The sequence below is a fragment of the Protobothrops mucrosquamatus genome, unplaced genomic scaffold, assembly GCF_001527695.2.
Source record: "Protobothrops mucrosquamatus isolate PMUCROS unplaced genomic scaffold, P.Mucros_1.0 scaffold4512, whole genome shotgun sequence".
In the NCBI taxonomy this organism is placed as follows: domain Eukaryota; kingdom Metazoa; phylum Chordata; class Lepidosauria; order Squamata; family Viperidae; genus Protobothrops; species Protobothrops mucrosquamatus.
In genome coordinates, this window is record NW_015390418.1 from 48,051 (window position 1) to 69,235 (window position 21,185).

At 42.1% G+C, this 21,185-nt stretch overlaps 1 protein-coding gene across 1 annotated transcript in view; it reads left to right on the forward strand.

The window, feature by feature from the left end:
• LOC107299080 (anoctamin-2-like) overlaps positions 1–21,185 on the forward strand; it is an 89,147-nt gene that overhangs the window by 46,523 nt on the left and 21,439 nt on the right. Inside the window, exons 11-16 of the mRNA XM_029286674.1 lie at positions 5,128–5,148; positions 8,448–8,455; positions 8,695–8,706; positions 12,975–13,046; positions 16,746–16,947; positions 19,772–19,883. Of these exons, the coding sequence (XP_029142507.1) occupies positions 5,128–5,148; positions 8,448–8,455; positions 8,695–8,706; positions 12,975–13,046; positions 16,746–16,947; positions 19,772–19,883 (427 nt within the window). The remainder of the gene's footprint in view (positions 1–5,127; positions 5,149–8,447; positions 8,456–8,694; positions 8,707–12,974; positions 13,047–16,745; positions 16,948–19,771; positions 19,884–21,185) is intronic.

A 21,185-nucleotide genomic window follows, 5' to 3' on the forward strand; every position in this document is an offset into this window, starting at 1 on the left:
ATCTATCTATCTATCTATCTATCTATCTATCTATCTATCTATCTATCTATCTATCTATCTATCTATCATCCGTCCCTCCGTCCGTCTATCTATCTGGATTTGCACACGTAAATACCCACTACATTATTTAAACAAATTGATAGGACTCTGAGCAGGTTTTTAGGAGCTGAAAGGGGCCCTAAGTTTTCTCTTTTCAAACTCTGATTTCATATGAAAAAGGGTTTTTTTTTACTTCCCACCTTTATTGTTAGCCTGATTGGGGAACTTAAATGATTCTACCTAAGACAAAAAAGAAAAAAAATGTGGGTGTAATTGGATAGGTATGATATCTCCTTTGCCATTTTAGTTAGTTGCTACTCCAAACCTAGTTATATTTCCTTTGCATTTAAGGCTGAAAGATATATATCAATCTTGCTGGAGGCTGAAATTTGATCCCCTAACAGAAATTGATATTCTGGGATAACCACAATTTGAGATTTGCAGTTTTGTTTTTTGTTTTTGGCCTGGAACTGAGGGGTGAAATGATACCTCAGATAAGCTTATTTTTTTGTTAGTCTTTTAGGACCACAAGAAGAATTTGCATTGTCCATAACTACTGAAGGGCAGATAACCAGTTTAAATATCTTTTGACTATACCATTGCATCCGGGTTTGGTTAGGGCCCCTGAAATGCCTTTTGATAATCCTAGACCTGCATTTTCTTTTTAGAGATGGAATTAACTGCATGTTTCTTTGTAATCAGAGTCATCTATGTGAGTCTCGTAAAACAGGGGATCCCGTGGCATTTAATGACAGCATTTTAGCTATTGCAGTACAGTTAAAGTGAATAACAGGTTTTGCCATTAAGGTAATGAACTTCATGTTGCTGTAAATATTTTATCTGTTGTCTTGAATGTAGGGGAAGAAAGCCAATACGAAAAGGTAAATTGGTGATTTATCACCAGAACAGGGCCCTAAAGGTGCTAACGTTTCAGAAGAATAGTTTTTGCTAAAATTGGAAAGCTTGAAACATTTATCGTGAACCCTTGAGGTGAAGCTGCAGAACAAACAATTATAAATAATTCTTTATTTTTTTTTGTAATTATTTATTCATTACCCAAAGCTGGACCAAATGCAGAATAGAGGGGAACTGTGTTTCAGACCCCCAGATTCCTCAAGATCATTTAGAGATTCACTTCTACCTTCTAGTTTTCATAAAGCATCTCAGTTCTATGCTTTAGAACTATAGTTCTTTAGTTATTAAAAAATAAATTAAAACAATAATTAGGGGACTGGAGGCTAAATCTTATAAAGAACGGTTGCTGGAATTGGGTATGTCTAGTCTAAGGAAGAGAAGGATGAGGAGAGACATGATAGCAGTCTTCCAGTATCTCAGGGGCTGCCCCAAAGAAGAGGGAGTCAANCATTTCCAGATCAATAGCTGTATGATGTTGCTTGGAATATTCTGATCCATTAAGATCAGACTGGCCGATTTGTGCTTTTCCAGGCCTTCCTTCCTGACTTTTTTAAAGTTAAGGGATAAACTGACCCCCGTCATAGTCATCCGTCCCATTACCCTTTCTCCATGTGCTCTCCAAGCTAATAGATAAAAAGTTTTTTTTTTTTTCATGACCCCAGGATGCAAACCCCCTTGTCTTGAAGATTTGAACTCGTTGAAGAGAATGAGGCATTCCCAGATCATTTATTAGCCTCAGGATAAAATTCTATCCCTACTTTTTCCCTTTATGATGGTCTAAAGCAGGGGTCTTCAAACTTGCCCCTTTTATGACGTGTGGACTTCAACTCCCAGAATTCCTCAGCCGGTGTGCCTGGCTGAGGAATTCTGGGAGGGGTCTTCAAACTTGGCCCTTTTATGACATGTGGACTTCAACTCCCAGAATTCCTCAGCCGGTGTGCCTGGCTGAGGAATTCTGGGAGGGGTCTTCAAACTTGGCCCTTTTATGACTTGTGGACTTCAACTCCCAGGCACGCTGGTTGAGGAATTCTGGAAGTTGAAGTCCACACGTCATAAAAGGGCCAAGTTTGGTCTAGAGCAGGGGTAGTCAACCTTGGCTCTTTTATGACTCGTGGACTTCAACTCCCAGAATTCCTGAGCCAGCATGGTTCAGCTTGGAAACCTCTCCTTTTCCCTTCAGCATGGCTGGCTCAGGAATTTTGGGAGTTGAAGTCCACAAGTCATAAAAGAGCCAAGGTTGACTACCTCTGGCTAGACAGTCAGTTATCTGAGATGGTAGAGGATCTCCTGCTTGAGTACGGGGCTGGACTAGAAGATCTCCAAGGTCCGTTCCAGCTCTATTCTGTTCTAACTTTTGATGAGGTCATGTTTTCTGTCTTCTTGGGATTGTCTGCAGTTGCGTGACGAGGATGTGAGCTAGTTTGATCTGTGAGAGCGTCATCGGTTCTCTTATTCTGAGTTCACCGCTCTGGTGTTTTATACTTTAGTACAGGTTTTTTTATATATTGTTTCTGTGAATTTTGTACACTAAGCTGCATTTCGCTATGCCAGGCAAAAAATAAATAAATAAATAAATAAATAAATAAATAAATAAATAAATAAATAAATAAATAAATAAATGAATGAATGAATGAATGAATGAATGAATGAATGAATGAATGAATGAATAAATAAATAAATAAATAAATAAATAAATAAATAAATAAATAAATAAATAAATAAATAAATAAATAAATCTGAGTTTGATTTAGCCAGAAATCAGAACCTCAATCTAAGGACTTTGCAAAAGAAACCAAAGCTGTAATTAGTTATTTTATTTTGCAAAATCTCATCTTTGTCCCTACCATGAGACCTCAAACAGGAATACATACTGTTCCTCTCGGGCCATCTGTAAACATGTTGCATGCATCTAAACCTAGCACACGCTGCCAAGGGTGTAGAAGAGGGATTATCATTATTGGTTTTTTTTACATTCAGAAAATGGGGGTTTTGGCACTCAGGATTATAATCAGGAATAACTGCCAAGGAGGAAAATAAAAAGCCAGTTGGATCTGATGGTCAAAAAGAGGAATGAAGAGATAGGAAAAGAATAGGCATCTTCCATGACAAATAATAATAATAATAATAATAATAATAATAATAATAATAATAATAATAATAATAATAATAATAATAATAATAATAATAAGAAGAAGAAGANCTATTCTATTCTATTCTATTCTATTCTATTCTATTCTATTCTATTCTATTCTATTCTATTCTATTCCAATTTAGAGAAAGGACTGTGATTGCGAGAAAACATTTGTTTATAGTTTCTCTGGGATCTGTTGCTTTCTTCTTTCGATGGCGTGTCTTTAACAACATTCCTAATGCTTCAGACCTATTCCAGCCTGTCTTTTGTTGACTGGAAACTCTTGATTATGAATTTTACAAAACTCAATTTATTCATTTGTTAAGGCCTGGTCCTTGACGTACTCTATCCCGTGCCAAGGCGTGCTGTAATTTTTAATTGCTCTACTGGAAAATCTGGTGTTGGGAGAGGTTTTTCTCCCTTGTGTAAACCCAAGGAACAAGGAGAAAGAAATTCTCCAAATACAACACGGGGTGGCAGTGTAGCAAGGAAGCAACAAATTGGTCCAGCTGCAAGATGCACGTTGGAGACTTACGGCGACAACTAGCTTGAGAAAGTGTTTTGGGGGGCCAAAAACCCAAAGGAAGGGTGGGATGCAAGCCGGAAAGTATTTCTGTTCTAGGAAGGTTTGAACATGTTCGTCCCATTAATTCCGTTCCATTTCTGCATCTGTTTATGATTTTTTCTTTTTCTTAGAAACCCATAGGAAACTTTGCATCTCTTTTCGTTCCGTTTTTATACTCAACTTTGGACTCAACTTTGGACTCGCACAGTCGTACGCAATTCTCTCTAAGGAGTGTGGGTTTTTTTTCCTCTATGAGAAAACTGCATCACAAAAAAAAAAAACCTGGAAAAGGAAGCGTAAAATTAGGTCAACATCATATTAAAATGCAAGCCAAATGAATTTCTGCTTGTAAGCTTCCTTTCGCGGGTGAAGAAGCTGAGGACCTCAGCAGAATCGTCATATCTGTATTAATGGGCTTAATATTTTAAATATTGAGCAAGCCAGCGGTTGCTACTGTTATTAATAGCTGCAAAAAAGGAAATAAGGACTCAACATCCAGTTTTACGGAACCCAGTTCTGGAAACACAGTCAAAACCAGGTCAGCTGCGACTTCACAAACCAAAGATGCTAAATTTTAAAGCATCCTGTATAATAGAAAGAAACAATGGTTGGAAACTGACCAAAGAGAGAAGCAACCAGGAAATAAGGAGAAACTTCCTGGCAGTGAGGACAATTAACTAGTGGAACAGCTTGCCACCAGAAATCGTGGGTGCTCCATCACTGGAGGTTTTTGAGAAGAGACTGGATGGTCACCTGTCTGAGACGGTGTAGGTTCTCCTGCTTGAGCAGGGGGCTGGACTAGAAGACCTCCAAGTTCCCTTCCAGCTCTGTTGTGTTCTGTTCTGTTCTGTTTTCTATTCTATTCTATTCTATTCTATTCTATTCTATTCTATTCTATTCTATTCTATTCTATTCTATTCCACTCTACTCTACTCTACTCCACTCTATTCTTTATTTCAATTCTATATTGAATTCTATATTGAATTCTATATTTCTATTCCATTCCATTCCATATTTTCTATTCTGTTCTGTACTATTCTATTCCATTCCATTCTATTCCATTCCACTCACTCTATATTCTATTCTATTCTATTCTATTCTATTCTATTCTATTCTATTCTATTCTATTCNCTACCCTACTCTACTCTACTCTACTCTACTCTACTCTACTCTACTCTACTCTACTCTACTCTACTCTACTCTACTCCTCAAACTCGATATAAATACTGCTTGACATATATCATGTGAAGGCATTTCTCTAGAATGTGTACATTTTCTTGTAAATGTTTCCAGAGCCCACTAGTTATAAAATAGCTTTCTGACTTCTGACCTTCAAAAAATCAGTCCCACAATGATCAATTCTGTGATTACTTGCCATTTTTTAAAAAACAAAAACAAAGTCTACCCGAACCTCAACCTCAAAGCAATGACCACAAACTTCTTGATAGTATTTTCCTTGCCTGCAGCTCGTCTTGAGGCAAAATGGAAACATCCCTTAGTAGGGATCCCTTACAATGAAATTTTGGCAAAACATACTCTTTCAGTGACATTTTCATGACTTTTCATTCGGACATGAAAGCAGAGGGGGAAAAAAGAGTATTCATTCCGTGAATTCTGACAAATGAAGGATGTCTTGAGTGCAGCACAGAGGCTGAGTAAGGAAGAAGGCACCACTGGGGTTATGTAGTAAAGGTCACTTTTTTAAAAAAGAAAAAGCCTGGAGCTGTTTGTGAATCCAAAATGAATTGATTTTTTTTTCCCCTCTCTGGTTGTGTTCATTTCAGTGCCAGATCTGGCTGGCCTTCTGTGTTGTTTTCATGGTGGTAAATAAAGCATATAAGGAACGGCTGCTGGAATTGGGGACGTCTAGTTTAACGAAGAGAAGGACAAGGGGGGACATGATAGCAGTCTTCCAGTATCTCAGGGGCTGCCCCAAAGAAGAGGCAGTCAAGCTATTTTCCAAAGCGCCTGAAGGCAGGACAAGAAGCAACGGATGGAAACTAAACGAGGAGAGAAGCAACCTAGAACTAAGGAGAAACTTCCTGACAGTCAGGACAATTAACCAGTGGAACCACCTGCCTCCAGAAGCGGTGAATGCTCCAACACTGGAAGTTTTTAAGAAGAGACTGGACAGCCATTTGTCTGGAATGGTATAGGGTTTCCTGCCTGAGCAGGGGGTTGGACTAGATGACCTCCAAGGTCCCTTCCAACTTTACTACTACTACTACTACTACTACTACTACTACTACTACTACTACTACTACTACTATTATTATTATTATTATTATTATTATTATTATTATTATTATTATTATTATTACTGGAGACTAAATCATATAAGGAAAGGTTGCTGGAATTGGGAATGTCTAGTTTAACGAAGAGAAGAACGAGGGGGGACATGATAGCAGTCTTCCAGTATCTCAGGAGCTGCCCCAAAGAAGAGGGAGTCAAGCTATTCTCCAAAGCCCCTGAAGGCAGGACAAGAAGCAATGGATGGAAACTAATGAAGGAGAGAAGCAACCTGGAACTAAGGAGAAACTTCCTGACAGTGAGAATAATTAACCAGTGGAACTACTTGCCTCCAGAAGTTGTGAATGCTCCAACACTGGAAGTTTTTAAGAAGAGACTGGACAGCCATTTGTCTGAAATGGTGTAGGGTTTCCTGCCTGAGCAGGGGGTTGGACTAGAAGACCTCCAAGTTCCCTTCCAACTTTACTATTATTATTATTATTAAATCTGAAGATTGGGGGTTATTTCAGAAGGAGTGTCCTTGCCGCACCGTTCTGTCAGTCTCCAGTGATGGGGCGCCCACGATTTCTGGTGGCAAGCTGTTCCACTGGTTGATTGTCTTCACTGTCAGGAAGTTTCTCCTTAATTCCAGGTTGCTTCTCTCCTTGGTCAGTTTCCAACCATTGTTTCTCGCCCTTCCCTCCGGTGCTTTGGTGAATAACGTGACCCCCTCTTCTTTGTGGCAGCCCCTCAAATACTGGAAGACTGCTATCCTGTCTCCCCTATTTCTTCTTTTCTTTAGACTAGCCAAACCCAAGTCTTGTAGCCGTTCTTCGTATGTTTTAGTCTATCTAGCAACGGATTGCCTGCCATCTCCACAATGCTTTCCATTTGGCATCCCAGGTGTTGCTTGTCAGATTCCACCCGTGAGCATGTGCATGCATCACCAGCCTGGCCTTAAAAATCAACAATCAAACCAGGCACCAAATCTTAAAACTTGGGGACTCAGCTCATAAAAGATCTGAGGTTTTTTTTTTTTCCCCTTCCCCTTCTGCTGAACAATATCCGATTTATTAAAGGCAATAGGAATAAAGTACCCCCCAAAAAATGGGGAAGAAAGAGCCTGACACCAATCTGAAAAAAAAATCTGTTGTTTTTTTCCCCCACCTTTTTTTTTCTTGTTTTAAAGATGAGAATCCCAATTAATCCCAGAGGGCCTGGGTGCATGATGAAAGATATACGCATAAGTGATTTGAAAGGAGTGAGACCTTGAATGTATGGAATTCTTGTAAATTCCTACTTGCTTTGTTCTCTTTCCCGGTACTGAACATTTGCCTGATGCCTTTTCCCTTCTGAAAAGCTGTCCTCAAAACTCTTTATTTAGAATAGAATAACAGAGTTGGAAGGGACCTCGGAGGTCATCTAGTCCAACCCCCTGCCCAGGCAGGAAACCCTATCGCATTTCGGACAAATGGCTGTCCAGTCTCTTCTTAAAAACTTCCAGTGTTGGAGCATTCACAGCTTCTGGAGGCAGATTGTTCCACTGGTTAATTGTTCTCACTGTCAGGAAGTTTCTCCTTAGTTCCAGGTTGCTTCTCTCCTTGATGAGTTTCCATCCGTTGCTTCTTGTCTTATTTCTGGTGCTTTGGAGAAGAGCTTGACTGCCTCCTCTTTGGGGCAGCCCCTGAGATATTGGGACACTGCTATCGTGTCCCCCCTGGTCCTTCTCTTCATTAAACTAGACTTGCCCAATTCCAGCAATCTTTGTTTTAGCCTCCCAAGTTCTTAAAAGAAAAGATGAAACTCGGCGATGGGGAAAAACTCGTAGAACCGTGTTTTTTTTTTCCTCTATTCACATTTGAATGGTATTAAATCTTCCTCTGCCTCAAGCATTAAATGGAGGGCATATTGTACTATTAATGAAAACCTTATTAAAGTGTAGCTGCAGATGTGCTTTTAATGTTGATGACATCACCATCATTGCAGAGTGCGCTCTCTCTCTTTCTCTCTCTCTCTCTCTCCCTCTCTCTCTCTCTCTTTTTAAAGAGCAATTTGTGAATAAAATATTGCTGGGTGCTTGAGATGCTCAGCAGAGGTCCCTCCACAGGTTAATGTTCCCTCTTGGCGATGTCTTATGTAACTCCTAATGACATCGGAAATTGAAAGGAGGCATTTAAAATGAATGCTGTTAACCCAGAGCTCCTGTTAGGTAGGAAAAAAAGATTGAATGCTGCAGTTGGAGGAAATTGAAAGCCTGCAACTCAACCCAGAGAGAGAGAGAGAGTGAGAGAGGGGGGGAGAGAGAGGGGGGAGAGGGAGAGGGAGAGGGAGAGGGAGAGGGAGAGAGAGAGAGAGAGAGAGAGAGAGAGAGAGAGAGAGAGAGAGAGAGAGAGAAAGAAAGAAAAGAAAGAAAAGAAAGAAAGAAAGAAAGAAAGAAAGAAAGAAAGAAAGAAAGAAAGAAAGAAAGAAAGAAAGAAAGAAAGAAAGAAAGAAAGAAAGAAAGAAAGAAAGAAAGAAAGAAAGAAAAAGAAATGGTATTGCTTCAATGGCCTGGTAGGACTTTTACAGCCACTTGTGTGCTGTGCTGTGTGAATTCACTTCTGATGGGCTCTTTTGGAATACTGTTTCAGCTGAGAACATGTAGGCATCTTCCACGACAAATAATAATAATAATAATAATAATAATAATAATAATAATAATAATAATGATAATGATGATGATGATGATGATGATGATGATGATGATGATGATGATGGTGATGGTGAGGGTGAGGGTGAGGGTGAGGGTGAGGGTGAGGGTGAGGGTGAGGGTGAGGGTGATGATGATGTTGGAAGGGACCTTGGAGGTCATCTAGTCCAACCCCCTGCTCAGGCAGGAAACCCTATACCATTTTGGACAAATGGCTGTCCAGTCTCTTCTTAAAAACTTTCAGTGTTGGAGCATTCACCACTTCTGGAGGCAGGTTGTTTCACTGGTTAATTGTTCTCACTGTCAGGAAGTTTCTCCTTAGTTCTAGGTTGCTTCTCTCCTTGGTCAGTTTCCCTCTGTTCCTTCTTGTTTTGCCTTCAGGCGCTTTGGAGAACAGCTTGACTGCCTCTTCTTTGGGGCAGCCCCTGAGATATTGGAAGGCTGCTATCCTGTCCCCCCTTGTCACCCCTGAGGAACATGACATTGGCCTAATGTACATGTCTTGTTCTTGATGCTCAGGAAGGTGACTGTAAAAATAGGGTGAGGGGAGGGGTGTCCTCAAGATCACATGAGTAGGTGTTCAAATGGGTCTGGAGCCTTCTTGCAACTGCAGAAAGGACTGTGTTGTATACTGTAGATAGAGGATGTCGTATCCTTCCCCCTCTGTTGAGAGAGGGCTGTTCAGTTACGACATCCTCTATCTCCAGTCTGCAACGTGGTCCTTTCAGCAGTTCCAAGAAGGCTCCACACCCATTTGCACACCTGTTCAGGTGACCCTGAGGACACAGACAAACCTCCAAGTGGCCTCAACGACTCTCTAAAAGAATGCAAAGGACCGGCTGTCCACAAGGAGTATAAATCCTTCCACTCCCCACCGTCCAGTCAGAGCTGAAGAAGCTTCTGGGATGAGAAGCGAAAGGTCTTCAAAGAAAAAGCAGAAAGTCCAGTTGCCTCTTGGAAAAGGCACCTTTGGGATAACACCTCCTTGAGTTCTTGAGCTCTGTAGCTGGAGGGCAGGTACTAACCCAAGCCATGATCTGCTTTCTTTTTTTGTTTCCTTTTTTTTTTGGCATTCCTTTAGTAATATCTCATTAGCAAAAAAACAAACACCTGGAGGGAGATGAGGTCCCTGGTATAGCAGGAGAGCAAGTCCTTTCCCAGGCCTGGGGCTACACATCAGCTCTGATGGGAATTCCTGCTGGCAGAAGGACGCCAAAAACAGAATGTCCCAGCTCCAAGAAACTGGGTGGCCGCTGTTCGTTTCCCAGAATGAAACGGCGGAGGCCAATTCCCACGAAACAGTCACTTTTCACCTTTTTCCTGGGAACTGCTGTGACCAGGGACCCTGATCTGCGGTCCGTGAAACCCTCTGCCAATCAAACGGTATTTATACCGTAGGACAGGAATCCACAGCAAATCTCTTCTCAAAATTGGCAGGCGCCACTGTCCCAATCCTGCAAAAACGTGCAACCGATCCTCTACTGGTAGTTCTCGACTTACGACGGCAAATTGAGCCCAACATTTATCTTGTCAAGTGAGACATTTGTTAAGTCAGCTTTGGCCTGTTTTACGACCTCGGTAGCCGCAGGCATCACTGTAGCTTGTTAAGTTAGTAACCTGGTTGCTCAGAGAATCTGGTTTCTTCATTGACTTGGCTTGTTCAAAAGTCACAAATGGTGACCACAGGACCGGGCAGTGGGGGGGAGGCCTGCAACCATCATATATGTGAATCAGTTGCCGAGCATCCGGATTCTGATCACATAACCGCAGGGTCATGTGCAAAGGTCATAAGTGTGGAAAATGGACGTAGGTCGCTTTTTTTCAGGGCTGTTGTAAGTTTGAATGGTCATGAAACAAAATGTTGTAAGGCAAGGGCTTCCTGTATCAGCGCGGTGTGTGGAAGTGTGCAGTTTCAGCCATGCTGTCTTGTTGTGGGGTGAAGCTGAGCATGTCTGCACTGGTTGCCTCTTGCCACCTCTGTGAGCAAAGAGGAAAGACCACGCGCCTGTCCCACCACCAGGGCTTTCCTGTTTCCGTAAACCGGTCCTGGAATCCAGAGAAGGAATACAGCACGAGTGTCCAAACAATTATTATTTACAAAACTTGTGGGTTTGAACATGTCAACGGCAAAGGAGCAGGGCCATATGTTAAGTCACAGCACAGGAGATTAATCACTCAAGCTCATACTAGGGGTGACATGATAGCAGCCTTCCAATCTTTGAGGGGCTGCCCCAAAGAAGAGGGAGTCAAGCTGTTCTCCAAAGCCCCTGAAGGCAGGACAAGAAGCAACGGGTGGAAACTAATCAAGGAGAGAAGCAACCTAGAACTAAGGAGAAACTTCCTGACAGTGAGGACAATTAATCAGTGGAACGGCTTGTCTCAGAAGTTGTGAGTGCTCCATAAATGGAGGTTTTCAAGAAGAAATTTGTCCAGAATGATATCTCAGACAGGTGATTTTAGGGCCAAACTGGGAAAAAAAAACACGTTCCAGTCAAGTTAAGCCACTTCTGGGTTCAATGCAACGACATATCTCAAAGCCATCCCAATTAAATTATATTTTCAAACATGGGATAATTTTTATAAATGGCTAGAAAAGCGGAATAAAGAGTAGAAATGAAAGTTGTGTTGCTATTAAGGTTAAATAGGTGAACCCGGACAACACATTGTTTATTAAGCACTAAAGATTTGTAACTATAAAAACTTAATAATGTATTATTTTTTTTAAAAAAAAAATGGGGCCCCGCGCTGCTTTGTAGTTGCCTGGATTAATAATTAAAGAATCCAAGTCCAGGGAAATTTGTACGAGGGCAAGGCAGCGTAATTTGAACTGCTTCCTCCCCGTGTCTCCGTGGGGAATAGAGCATTCTCAGACTGAGTGGAATCCCGAATCCAGTTCCAGCCTTCCACACTCAGTGCCATGCTGAATCTCCCCGTTTCCAAAATTTGGAACAAATAGTTCGTTTTTCTAAACACAAACAAACAACGTGCTGTTTCTCGGGTCTTCCAGCATTTGATCCAGTTCATCTGCGGCGAGCAAAATATTATGAAATAATAAGCATTCAAGAACAACACATATTTTCCTCATAACAGTAATGAGGAGGATGCGCATTTCAGGAAAATCAATTTAAAAGTTTCCAGATGCCCTATTTGTACAGTTAATTAGACACCGATCAAATTAGATTAGCACGGAGGTCCCTTCGGCAGGGAGAGACCGCTGGTACTTTTCAAGCAAGCTTTGGGAGAAACATGACTTTATGTACATGTCTTGTTCTTGATGCTCAGGAAGGTGACTATAAAAATGGGGTGAGGGGAGGGGTGTCCTCAAGGTCACCTGAGTAGGTGTGCAAATGGGTGTGGAGCCTTCTTGGAACTGCAGAAAGGACTGTGTTGTATACTGTAGATAGACAATGTCGTATCCTTCCCCCTGTGTTGAGAGAGGGCTGTTCATTTACGACATCCTCTATCTCCAGTGTACAACACAGTCCTTTACGCAGTTCCAAGAAGGCTCCACACCCATTTGCACACCTACTTGGTGACCCTGAGGACACAGACAAACCTCCAGATGGTCTCAAGGACTCTCTAAATTAAGAACGCAAATGACCAGCTGTCTGCAAGGAGTATAAATCCTTCCCTTCCCCACCATCCAGTCAGAGCTGAAGAAGCTTCTTGGATGAGAAGCGAAACGTCTTCAAAGAAAAACAAGAAAGTCCAGTTGCCTCTTGAAAAAAGCACCTTTGGGACACAAATGTCACAAAATACCTTTTGGCAGGTGCTGCTTTGGGCTGAATTACTGCTATCTTGTTTAAAAACGCTGAATTATTACCGGCAGAAGAAAATATTTGGAACTGTGGGGTCTTTGATGCTTTTGAGCTTGGTGGCTTTCTTGCAGATGTTTCATTCCCAAACGAGGTAACAACATCAGTGCTAGAAAGAAGTGGGGTTTGCTCTTCATTTTATATACTAGTGGCTTGCCCTGTCAGTTTTGCTGGGAGTGTTCTTGGCGGTTCCTTGATTAATTATTACCTAAGTATTATGATTCGTCGCACAGTTAGCCAGATGTTCAGACTGGACGGGATTTGGCATTTTTGTCCACCTACCGAGTCCTTCCCAAGGACCTGGGATAGGCAGAGGCGACTGTTTGATGGTGTTATAGATACAGCCGCAGGATGTAAGCTGTTCCAAGCCAAGCTGCCTTTTGCAATTGACGGATGGTGAACGCGTCAATGCCAATGGGGTTCAAGTGGTGCTCCAGTTTGCGATTGTCCCCAAGGTGCCTATTACTATTGGTCCTGCCTTTGCTTTCTTATCCTTGTATTACTGATGATTACCTAAGTATCTTTTTCACTTATTTAGCAGAGTATAGTTTTGCAACTTCCATTTTTCAACCTTCTGTCTTGTTCCAGGAGGAAGAGGAAAAACTCACCTGGAGAGACCGCACGCCTGGCTACCTAGTGAATTGTGCTTCCATCTTGTTCATGGTAACTCTCCTTGTCTTGTTTTCCTTGAGGTCTACAGAAAACTTACACTGACACCTTCAAGTTCCCCCTTCAACTGTTCTTTCCCGCATAAATCTTCCACCCGAAGCACCCCCTGTCAGAGTGATAGACTACTTTGGCGTTCCTTCCAGGCCCTGTCAGCCAAATCCCAAGTATGACACAATGTTCGGTGCAGAGTTTGACATCTGATCAATAAACTTGCTTGATAGATTGAAGTATTTGGAATGGGCCAGCGATGCCCATATTAAGTTCTTTGTGTCAGCTGGTGATAATGGGTGCCTTAGATGAGATGATTCCTGGCAGCCAATCTTATGGATGTCAGAGGAGGTGGGGGAGGGCAAAAAAGAAGGGAGGAGGCATGTCATGCCAACTGTGAGATCATCACACAACAGACATGAATTTTGGCAATGACTTCCCGGTATATAGTGGGCCATTGGGACTTCTACCATATGTTACGTCCTTCAAGATTGCTTGTTTGCACCCTTTCCTGCAAAGTGGGCAGCGACGAAGGATGGCAAACTGCTCCAGTAGTCAGGAATGGAGGATCTTCCCCTCAACTGTGCGACATTGACCTTCCCAAAGCCTTCTTCTTGTCTCCTGCCACGTCTAATGTAGACTTTTGATTGAGTGGTTTGACTGACTGATCCAATGACTGAATTTATGTGACCTTCCATCTCAGATACAGGACAGGACTCTGGGTGGCTAACAATGATTGAAAACAAGATAGAAGCAGGATAACAAATAAATAACATGTACAGGACCCAAGATAAAAGACCAGCCAACACAACAGTTAACATGACCGGGACACGCGCTCAACCATTCACCTGGAGCTTAAGGCTCAGTAACAAAACCAGGTCTTCAAGGCCTTATGAAGGACCAGTTGGGCTGGGACAATTCCAGTCTTTGGGGCAATGATGTTCCAGAGGGCAGGCACTCCAACGAGAAAGCCCTTTTCCTGGGTCCACCAGAGGACACTCCCTGATTCACGGGATCCAGAGCACACCTCTCCTGTTGGTTCTGACAGGATGGGGAGATTCAACCAGGGAGAGGCCTACAAATAACCCCGCCCACAACTGAGAATGGGGCGGGGCTTTCCATTCTCATGGCCTCGTGCTCTGTGCAATATTTCCTACCAGTAGCTACTTTTCCTCACATCCCATCTGCAAACATGGATCCCTTTTTATTTCCTCTATGTCTCCCCCAGGAATGGGGGGGTCTTTGCTGGGTTCCAAGCAGCCCCAGCTATTTCTAGAAGTCCTTATAAAAATTTAATTAATATGATCAAAAGACAATGGAGCAAAGGCCAGCCACACGAAGGCTCAGCTTTACTCATGGTCTAACACAGGGGTAGGCAACCTTGGCTCTTTTATGACTCGTGGACTTCAACTCCCAGAATTCCTGAGCCAGCCTGGCTCAGCTTGGAAACCTCTCCCTTTCCCCTCAGCACGGCTGGCTCAGGAATTCTGGGAGTTGAAGTCCACGAGTCATAAAAGAGCTTCGCTCGGTCCTTTTTTCTCTGGCAAGCTTGCATGCACACACACACACACACACACACACACACCCTCTTTAAAAGTGTCTTTTTGTTCCCCTTCCCCTTACCTGAGTTTGCAATGACTAAGAAAAGAAATGGTGGACGTCACCCTGAAAAGTCACATAGGTTATAGTTTTAAGCAGGGCTCCAGATTTATTTATCTTGTGTCACCTCATCAACTGCGCTGTATAAACAGAAGGAGATTTGCTGAAATTATGGGAGCATTTACCGTTTTGACCAATAGAGCAGCGAGGTCCATAAATTATATCCTCACACAAAATGTCCAGGGGGGTGAACATAAACAGCTCCTTTCTGCTTTCTGCTTCGGCCCAAATATTATGGCAAGGCTAAGAGGGTAGGTTTCTGGCTGATTGATTATATTACCGTTAACCCAAAGAAAACAATCTGATCTTTTCACTTTCCAGTGTTTGAATAAATACCTTTAAATCACCTGGACAGCCACCAGTAGCCTCAAAGATTGTGCACGGTAAAACCCACAGCATCGTGAGCAAACACTGACCAGCCAGGAGGATTCTCCCAGGGGTGGAAGGCAGAAATAGAAAGCAAGATTATCTAGGCTAGTGGGTGGGATCCTAATTTCTCTTTGGGGGAGGAAAAAAAATCACAATTTTGTTGTGGTTATTGTTGCTGCTCGTTCATGAGATGCTCTGTCCATCTCAAAAAGCTGTGCCAAAGTTAGATTGTGTCTTTGTCTTCTCTACAGAGGCATTGAGCCTGTTCTCTTAGGCCAGTGGTTCTCAACCTGTGGGTCGGGACCCCATTTGGGGTCGATCGACCATTTCATGGGGGTCGCCAAGCAAGGCTGTCCGCCCTTTTTTTTGTCTGCCATTTTTTTTGTCCGCCATTTTTTCTCCTTTTCCGGTGGGTGCCTTACCTCCCTTGGGCTGGGCCAGCTGGTGGTCGGCCTGCTCCGTCTCTGCCGCTTGCCAGCTACGCCTCGGCCGGCGCAGGGGGCGGAACCACGCATGCGCGGCGCTCCCGGGCAGGGAAAGTCCTCGACTTACGACCGGTTGGGTAGTCCTCGACTTAGGACCGGTTTAGTCCTCAACTTACGACCGGTTTAGTCCTCGACTTACGACCGGTTGAGGTCGCGGCATTAAAAAGGTTGAGAACCACTGTCTTAGGCTGCTAGGTCTTCTGCTTTTATTGTATGTTGCCTCTTCCCTCTGCCTACGTATGGCGTAATCTATTCGCCACTTAGTCACAATGATCAAAAAAGAAGATCGATTAGTAAGCATACTAAATATGATCTGGTGTAACTTCTTGGGAGGAATTGCTCAATTGAATCATTTTTTGCCCTGCTAATGAACTTTTAGGAATCTTTGTATAATAGCTACCCAACTAGGTGTCATGTTTTAACTTTATCCGATGGGCAGATACTTGTTATATTCATAGCCAGAGAGATAAGCCTATTTGTTAGTTGTGGTGACACAAGAGTTAGAACGTGGTATTGGCAGGCTGACTCTATCCACTCAATCCAGGAGTTTGATCCTGACCAGCTCAAGGTTGACTCAGCCTTCCAACTTTCCAAGGTAGTAGTAGTAGTAGTAGTAGTAATAATAATAATAATAATGATGATGATGATGATGATGATGATGATAATGATAATGATAATGATAATGATAATGATAATGATAATGATAATGATAATAATAATAATAATAATAATAATAATAATAATAATAATGATGATGATGATGATGATGATGATGATGATGATGATGATGATGATGTCAGTAAAATGAGGACCCAGATTGTTGGGGGGCAATAGGCTGACTCTATCAGTGCATGGATGTCACTTCCGGAAGTCCGTTCTAGGCTTTGGAGGCCTGGAGGAGGCCTCCCAGGCCTAGAACGGCCCACCAGAAGTATGTGGATGCCATTTCCGGAAGTCTGTTCTAGACCTCAGAGGCCCAGGCCGGTTGTAAGAGAACCGGTTGTTCAGGTATTTGAATCCCACCACTGAGCATCGCTGAAGAATATAAGAATCTGCTGAATTGATCACTGAATCTTCCAGGAATGGCGTTTTCCCTCTTTCTTTAACCCCATCGTTATTCAACCACAATCACCGAGTTACCTGAGAACATCTATGCGTATATCATTCTATTAATATCTCCTTTTCTTTCCAGATTTCACTGACTTTTTCCATCGTCTTTGGCGTGATTGCCTACCGGATAACCTTAGCAGCCGCACTCTCCATGAGCACCAACGGGTCATCCAAGTCCAACGTGCGAGTCACAGTGACAGCGACCGCCGTCATCATAAACCTCGTGGTGATTCTAATCCTGGATGAGATTTATGGAGTCGTTGCCAAAAAGTTGACCGAAATGGGTACTTTTGTTTTTTGTTTCCCTGGAGATAAGCAACTTATCCTAAGTAGTTTGATAAAGGTCCCTGGAATTCAAGGGAAGTTGGACATGGTCCAGTTGCAGCTATGTAGGAATTCTAGGCTGATTCCTCTTTTCACTCCGCCCCCAGGTCCTGCCACACTTTCTCCTACAGTGGCAAAAGCAGAGTAGCCCTCTCCTGTCCCTTCACACCCCAGCCTTTGCTTCTGCATTTCTATCTTCCATTTTTGCCATAATTTTCTCTCTCTCTTTGTGCCTTCCTCTACTTCTCTTTGATTTGTTCTTTCTCAACTTCATCCTCTACTCCCTGCTTGCTTGAAATCTATTTTGAGTTTGTTCAGGTGCTTCTTTTCTGAAGTGTGGGGAAAGAGGGAAAAGTTGCTGCCTGGTGACCTTAGGTGCATCATGGTCCTGTGGGATGTCCCTTGTTGAGCAGGTGGACACAAAAGCTTCTCATCAGCCAGGATCCTATGAGCAAGCGTTTGGGAACAGCGCCTTTAGTGAAGATATTTGTGACTGTGAGAGAGCACAGCGAAATCAGCAAATACAATTCAGCAAATTAACTGAGGACCTTCGTCTGACACCAAAGATGAATTAATTATACCTAACTAGAGAGAGAAAAAATTAATTCTTCTTGATTAAGATACTTCTACAATTTTGTAAATTTTACTCCATGGGGTCCGTAAAGGGGAAGTTTTAAACAGAGTAATTTATACTCCGTATAAATTTATACTCAGCCTCTTTAAAAGAAATATTACTTTGACTGAAGGGGAGGTGCGGTTCTTGCCTACCCTGTTTTAGACACCCACGGCATGAAAATTCTCGGAAAAGTAACGTTGAGAGTGGGGTTTAATGTTATTATTAAATAATTGTGGCTAGCGCTTAAATTAAAGGCTGTTGCAGCGCTCTGTTAAATGATTTCTTTAAAAGCCTATCATTTGTGTATATATTTGGAACGCTTTTGGGAAAAAAATATGAAAACAATTCCCAATCACGCTTTAATAAGCATGAAAATACAGTTGTTGGTGTTTTCTTTTCTTTTAAAAAGAAGTAGGTTGCAACAGTGTGCTTCGGCTGATGTAGGTCACCATATAGGACTAGGTCCTGGTGATTAGTTTAGACAGAACAGGAGAGAAGGAATCACTTCAGCCTCTCCCAATCTTCTCTGGTCCAACCCATAAAAAAGAGAAGGAAGGCTGCTCTAAGCTGCTTCAACCCAAGGGTCCTTATAAGTCTTCCCCAAGGCGCCAGGCAGCCCTCCTGCCATATAGTCTCATTCTTTTCTTCTCTGCATTGTTTCTTCTCATTCTTCCACTAATGGATAAAAGGAATTCTCATTCTGGAAACCTGGGTCATAGAAATGTAGAATCCTGGAATCATAAAAACATAGAATCAAAGAATCATAGATTCATAGGATCATGGAATCATAGAAACATAGAATCATAGAATCATCATAGAATCACCATAGAATCACCATAGAATCATATAATAATAATAATAATAATAATAATAATAATAATAATAATAATAATAATAATAATAATAATAATAATAATAATAATAATAATAATAATAATAATAATAATAATAGTAATAAAAAAGTTGGAAAGGACCTTGGAGGTCATCGAGTTCAACCCCCTGCTCAGGCAGGAACCCTACACCATTTCAGACAAATGGCTGTCCAGTCTCTTCTTAAAAACCTCCGGTGTTGGAGCACTCTCAACTTCTGGAGGCAGGTTGTTCCACTGGTTAATTGTTCTCACTGTCAGGAAGTTTCTCCTTAGTTCTAAGTTGCTTCTCTCCTTGATCAGTTTCCACCCGTTGCTTCTCGTCCTGCCTTCAGGCGCCTTGGAGAATAGCTTGACTCCCTCTTCTTTGGGGCAGCCCCTGAGATATTGGAACACTGCTATCATGTCCTCCCTCGTCCTTCTCTTCGTTAAATTAGACATACCCAATTCCAGCAACTGTTCCTTATATGTTTTAGCCTCCAGTCCCCTGATCATCTTTGTTGCTCTTCTCTGTACTCTTTCTAGAGTCTCAGCATCTTTTTTACATCGTGGTGACCAAAACTGGATGTAGTATTCCAAGTGTGGCCTTACTAAGGCATTGTAAAGTGATATTAATACTTCACGTGATCGTGATTCTATCATAGAATCACCATACAATCATCATAGAATCATGGAATCATAGAAATATAGAATCATAGAATCATCATAGAATCTTAGAATCATAGAAACTTAGAAACATAGGATCTCAGAATTATAGAATCATCATAGAATCATAGAAACATAGAATCATAGAATCATCATAGAATCATGGAATCATAGAAATATAGAATCATCATAGAATCTTAGAATCATAGAAACATAGAAACATAGGATCTCAGAATCATAGAATCATCATAGAATCATAGAATCATAGAAACATAGAATCATAGAATCATCATAGAATCATGGAATCAGTACTTTTTTTGTAAAAAAAAAAAAAAAAAAAAGGTGCCGGAACTCACACACGTCATACAACCCGCCTTGCCTACCCTACAAGGTTCCATCCAAAAAAGGTGCTGGAACTCTGTTCTGGGCGTTCTATGACAAAAAAAGCCCTGCATGGAATCATAGAAATATAGAATCATAGAATCATGGAATCATAGAAACATAGGATCTCAGAATCATAGAATCATCATAGAATCATAGAAACCAGACTATATATTTTCCCAGAAACTACACAACTACAATTGCTTTTGTTTGTATCACTTACCTGAGTCGTACTTAACATGTTTTCTTTCCTTCATGTTTTCTTCATGGCAGAGGTACCCAAAACAGAAAAAACGTTTGAGGAGAGGTTGATTCTGAAGGCTTTCCTGCTGAAATTTGTAAATTCTTACGCGCCCATTTTTTACGTGGCTTTTTTTAAGGGACGGTAAGTTGGATCAAATTTCTTAGCATTGGGTTTTAACACATGGCCCCAGTTTGCCTTGTTATTGTTGTGATAGCTTTACTCTGCGGTGCCCATGGGGTTTTAGGTTTTTAAACTCCTTTTGTAATACACATAGTCCTCAACTCACGATCACAATGAACCCAAAAATGCTAAGCAAGCGAGTTGTTAAATGAGTTTTGCCCAGTTTTAAGACCTTTTTTTCCTACAGTTGTTAAACAAATCAGTGCAGTTGTTAAGTAATTCATTTGGTCGTTAAGCGAATCTGGCTTCCCCTATTGATGTTGCTTGGCAGAAGCTGGCTGGGAAAATTACAAATGAGGATCACCTGACAGGCAACTGTCATAAATACAGTCCATGTGTTGAAGGAAAAATCTTCATCAGGGTCCAGTCCAAGCCGGGAATAATCAAAATGGAGACTGCTTTAGAAAGAAGGTTGTAGTTTATTGAAGAGGCGAGCCAGACAGAAAGATGGCTTTGGGGGGGAAAAAAACCTGACCACATGTAATAGGGAGTGGTGGGTTTTTATACCTTCTTGGGCTTTGGTTTGGAGTTGTTCCTGTGGCGTGAACTTTGACCTGAGTCTGAAATTTAGTTGGCCACATCCTGATCTTTCTTTCCCAAAGTGTCTGGGGGTGGGGTGAGAGAGAAGGGAGGAATCACACGCTCGGAGGAACTGCTGCTCAGCCCCAGGCATGTGCTCTTTACTTGGGGGCGGGGGTCTTGGATCTACATACCCCCCTCTAGCCCGCCGGGATCAGAGATAAATCTTTCTCTTTCCATTTCGCCGAATTCTTGGTCTTCCGAAGGACACGAAATGCAGAGCAGAAGCAGGCTGCTTTTGTTTTCCATGCCAGATGTCTTGGGAGGTCTGGAAATGTCACAAAATGGGCATGTGGCCATCCACAAACATTCATTTTTATTTTATTTATTTATTTATTTATTTTGATGGGCAGCACCATGGAAGGGCTGGGCTGGGGAGCGACACCTGGCCCTAAGACCTCCACGGTTTGAGGATGAGGCTTTTCCCCTTCCTTGCAGGAGGGGTCATGCCTAAAATCAGGTTTTCCCAACCGTTCGACCTTTTCCTTCCTCGGGGAAAAAAACCAGGCAAAGTCCTGTCCCTCGTCCTCCTCAGTTCACCCAATAAATGAGCAACAGGATTTCTGCAGAATCACAGCCAGGAAGAACAGGACTGGGGACTGCAGGTGGCCCTGGGGAAGTGATGGACGTACCTGTAGAAAGTATAAAATCTTCCGTCATCATTACAAAACTTCTCCCCAGGGG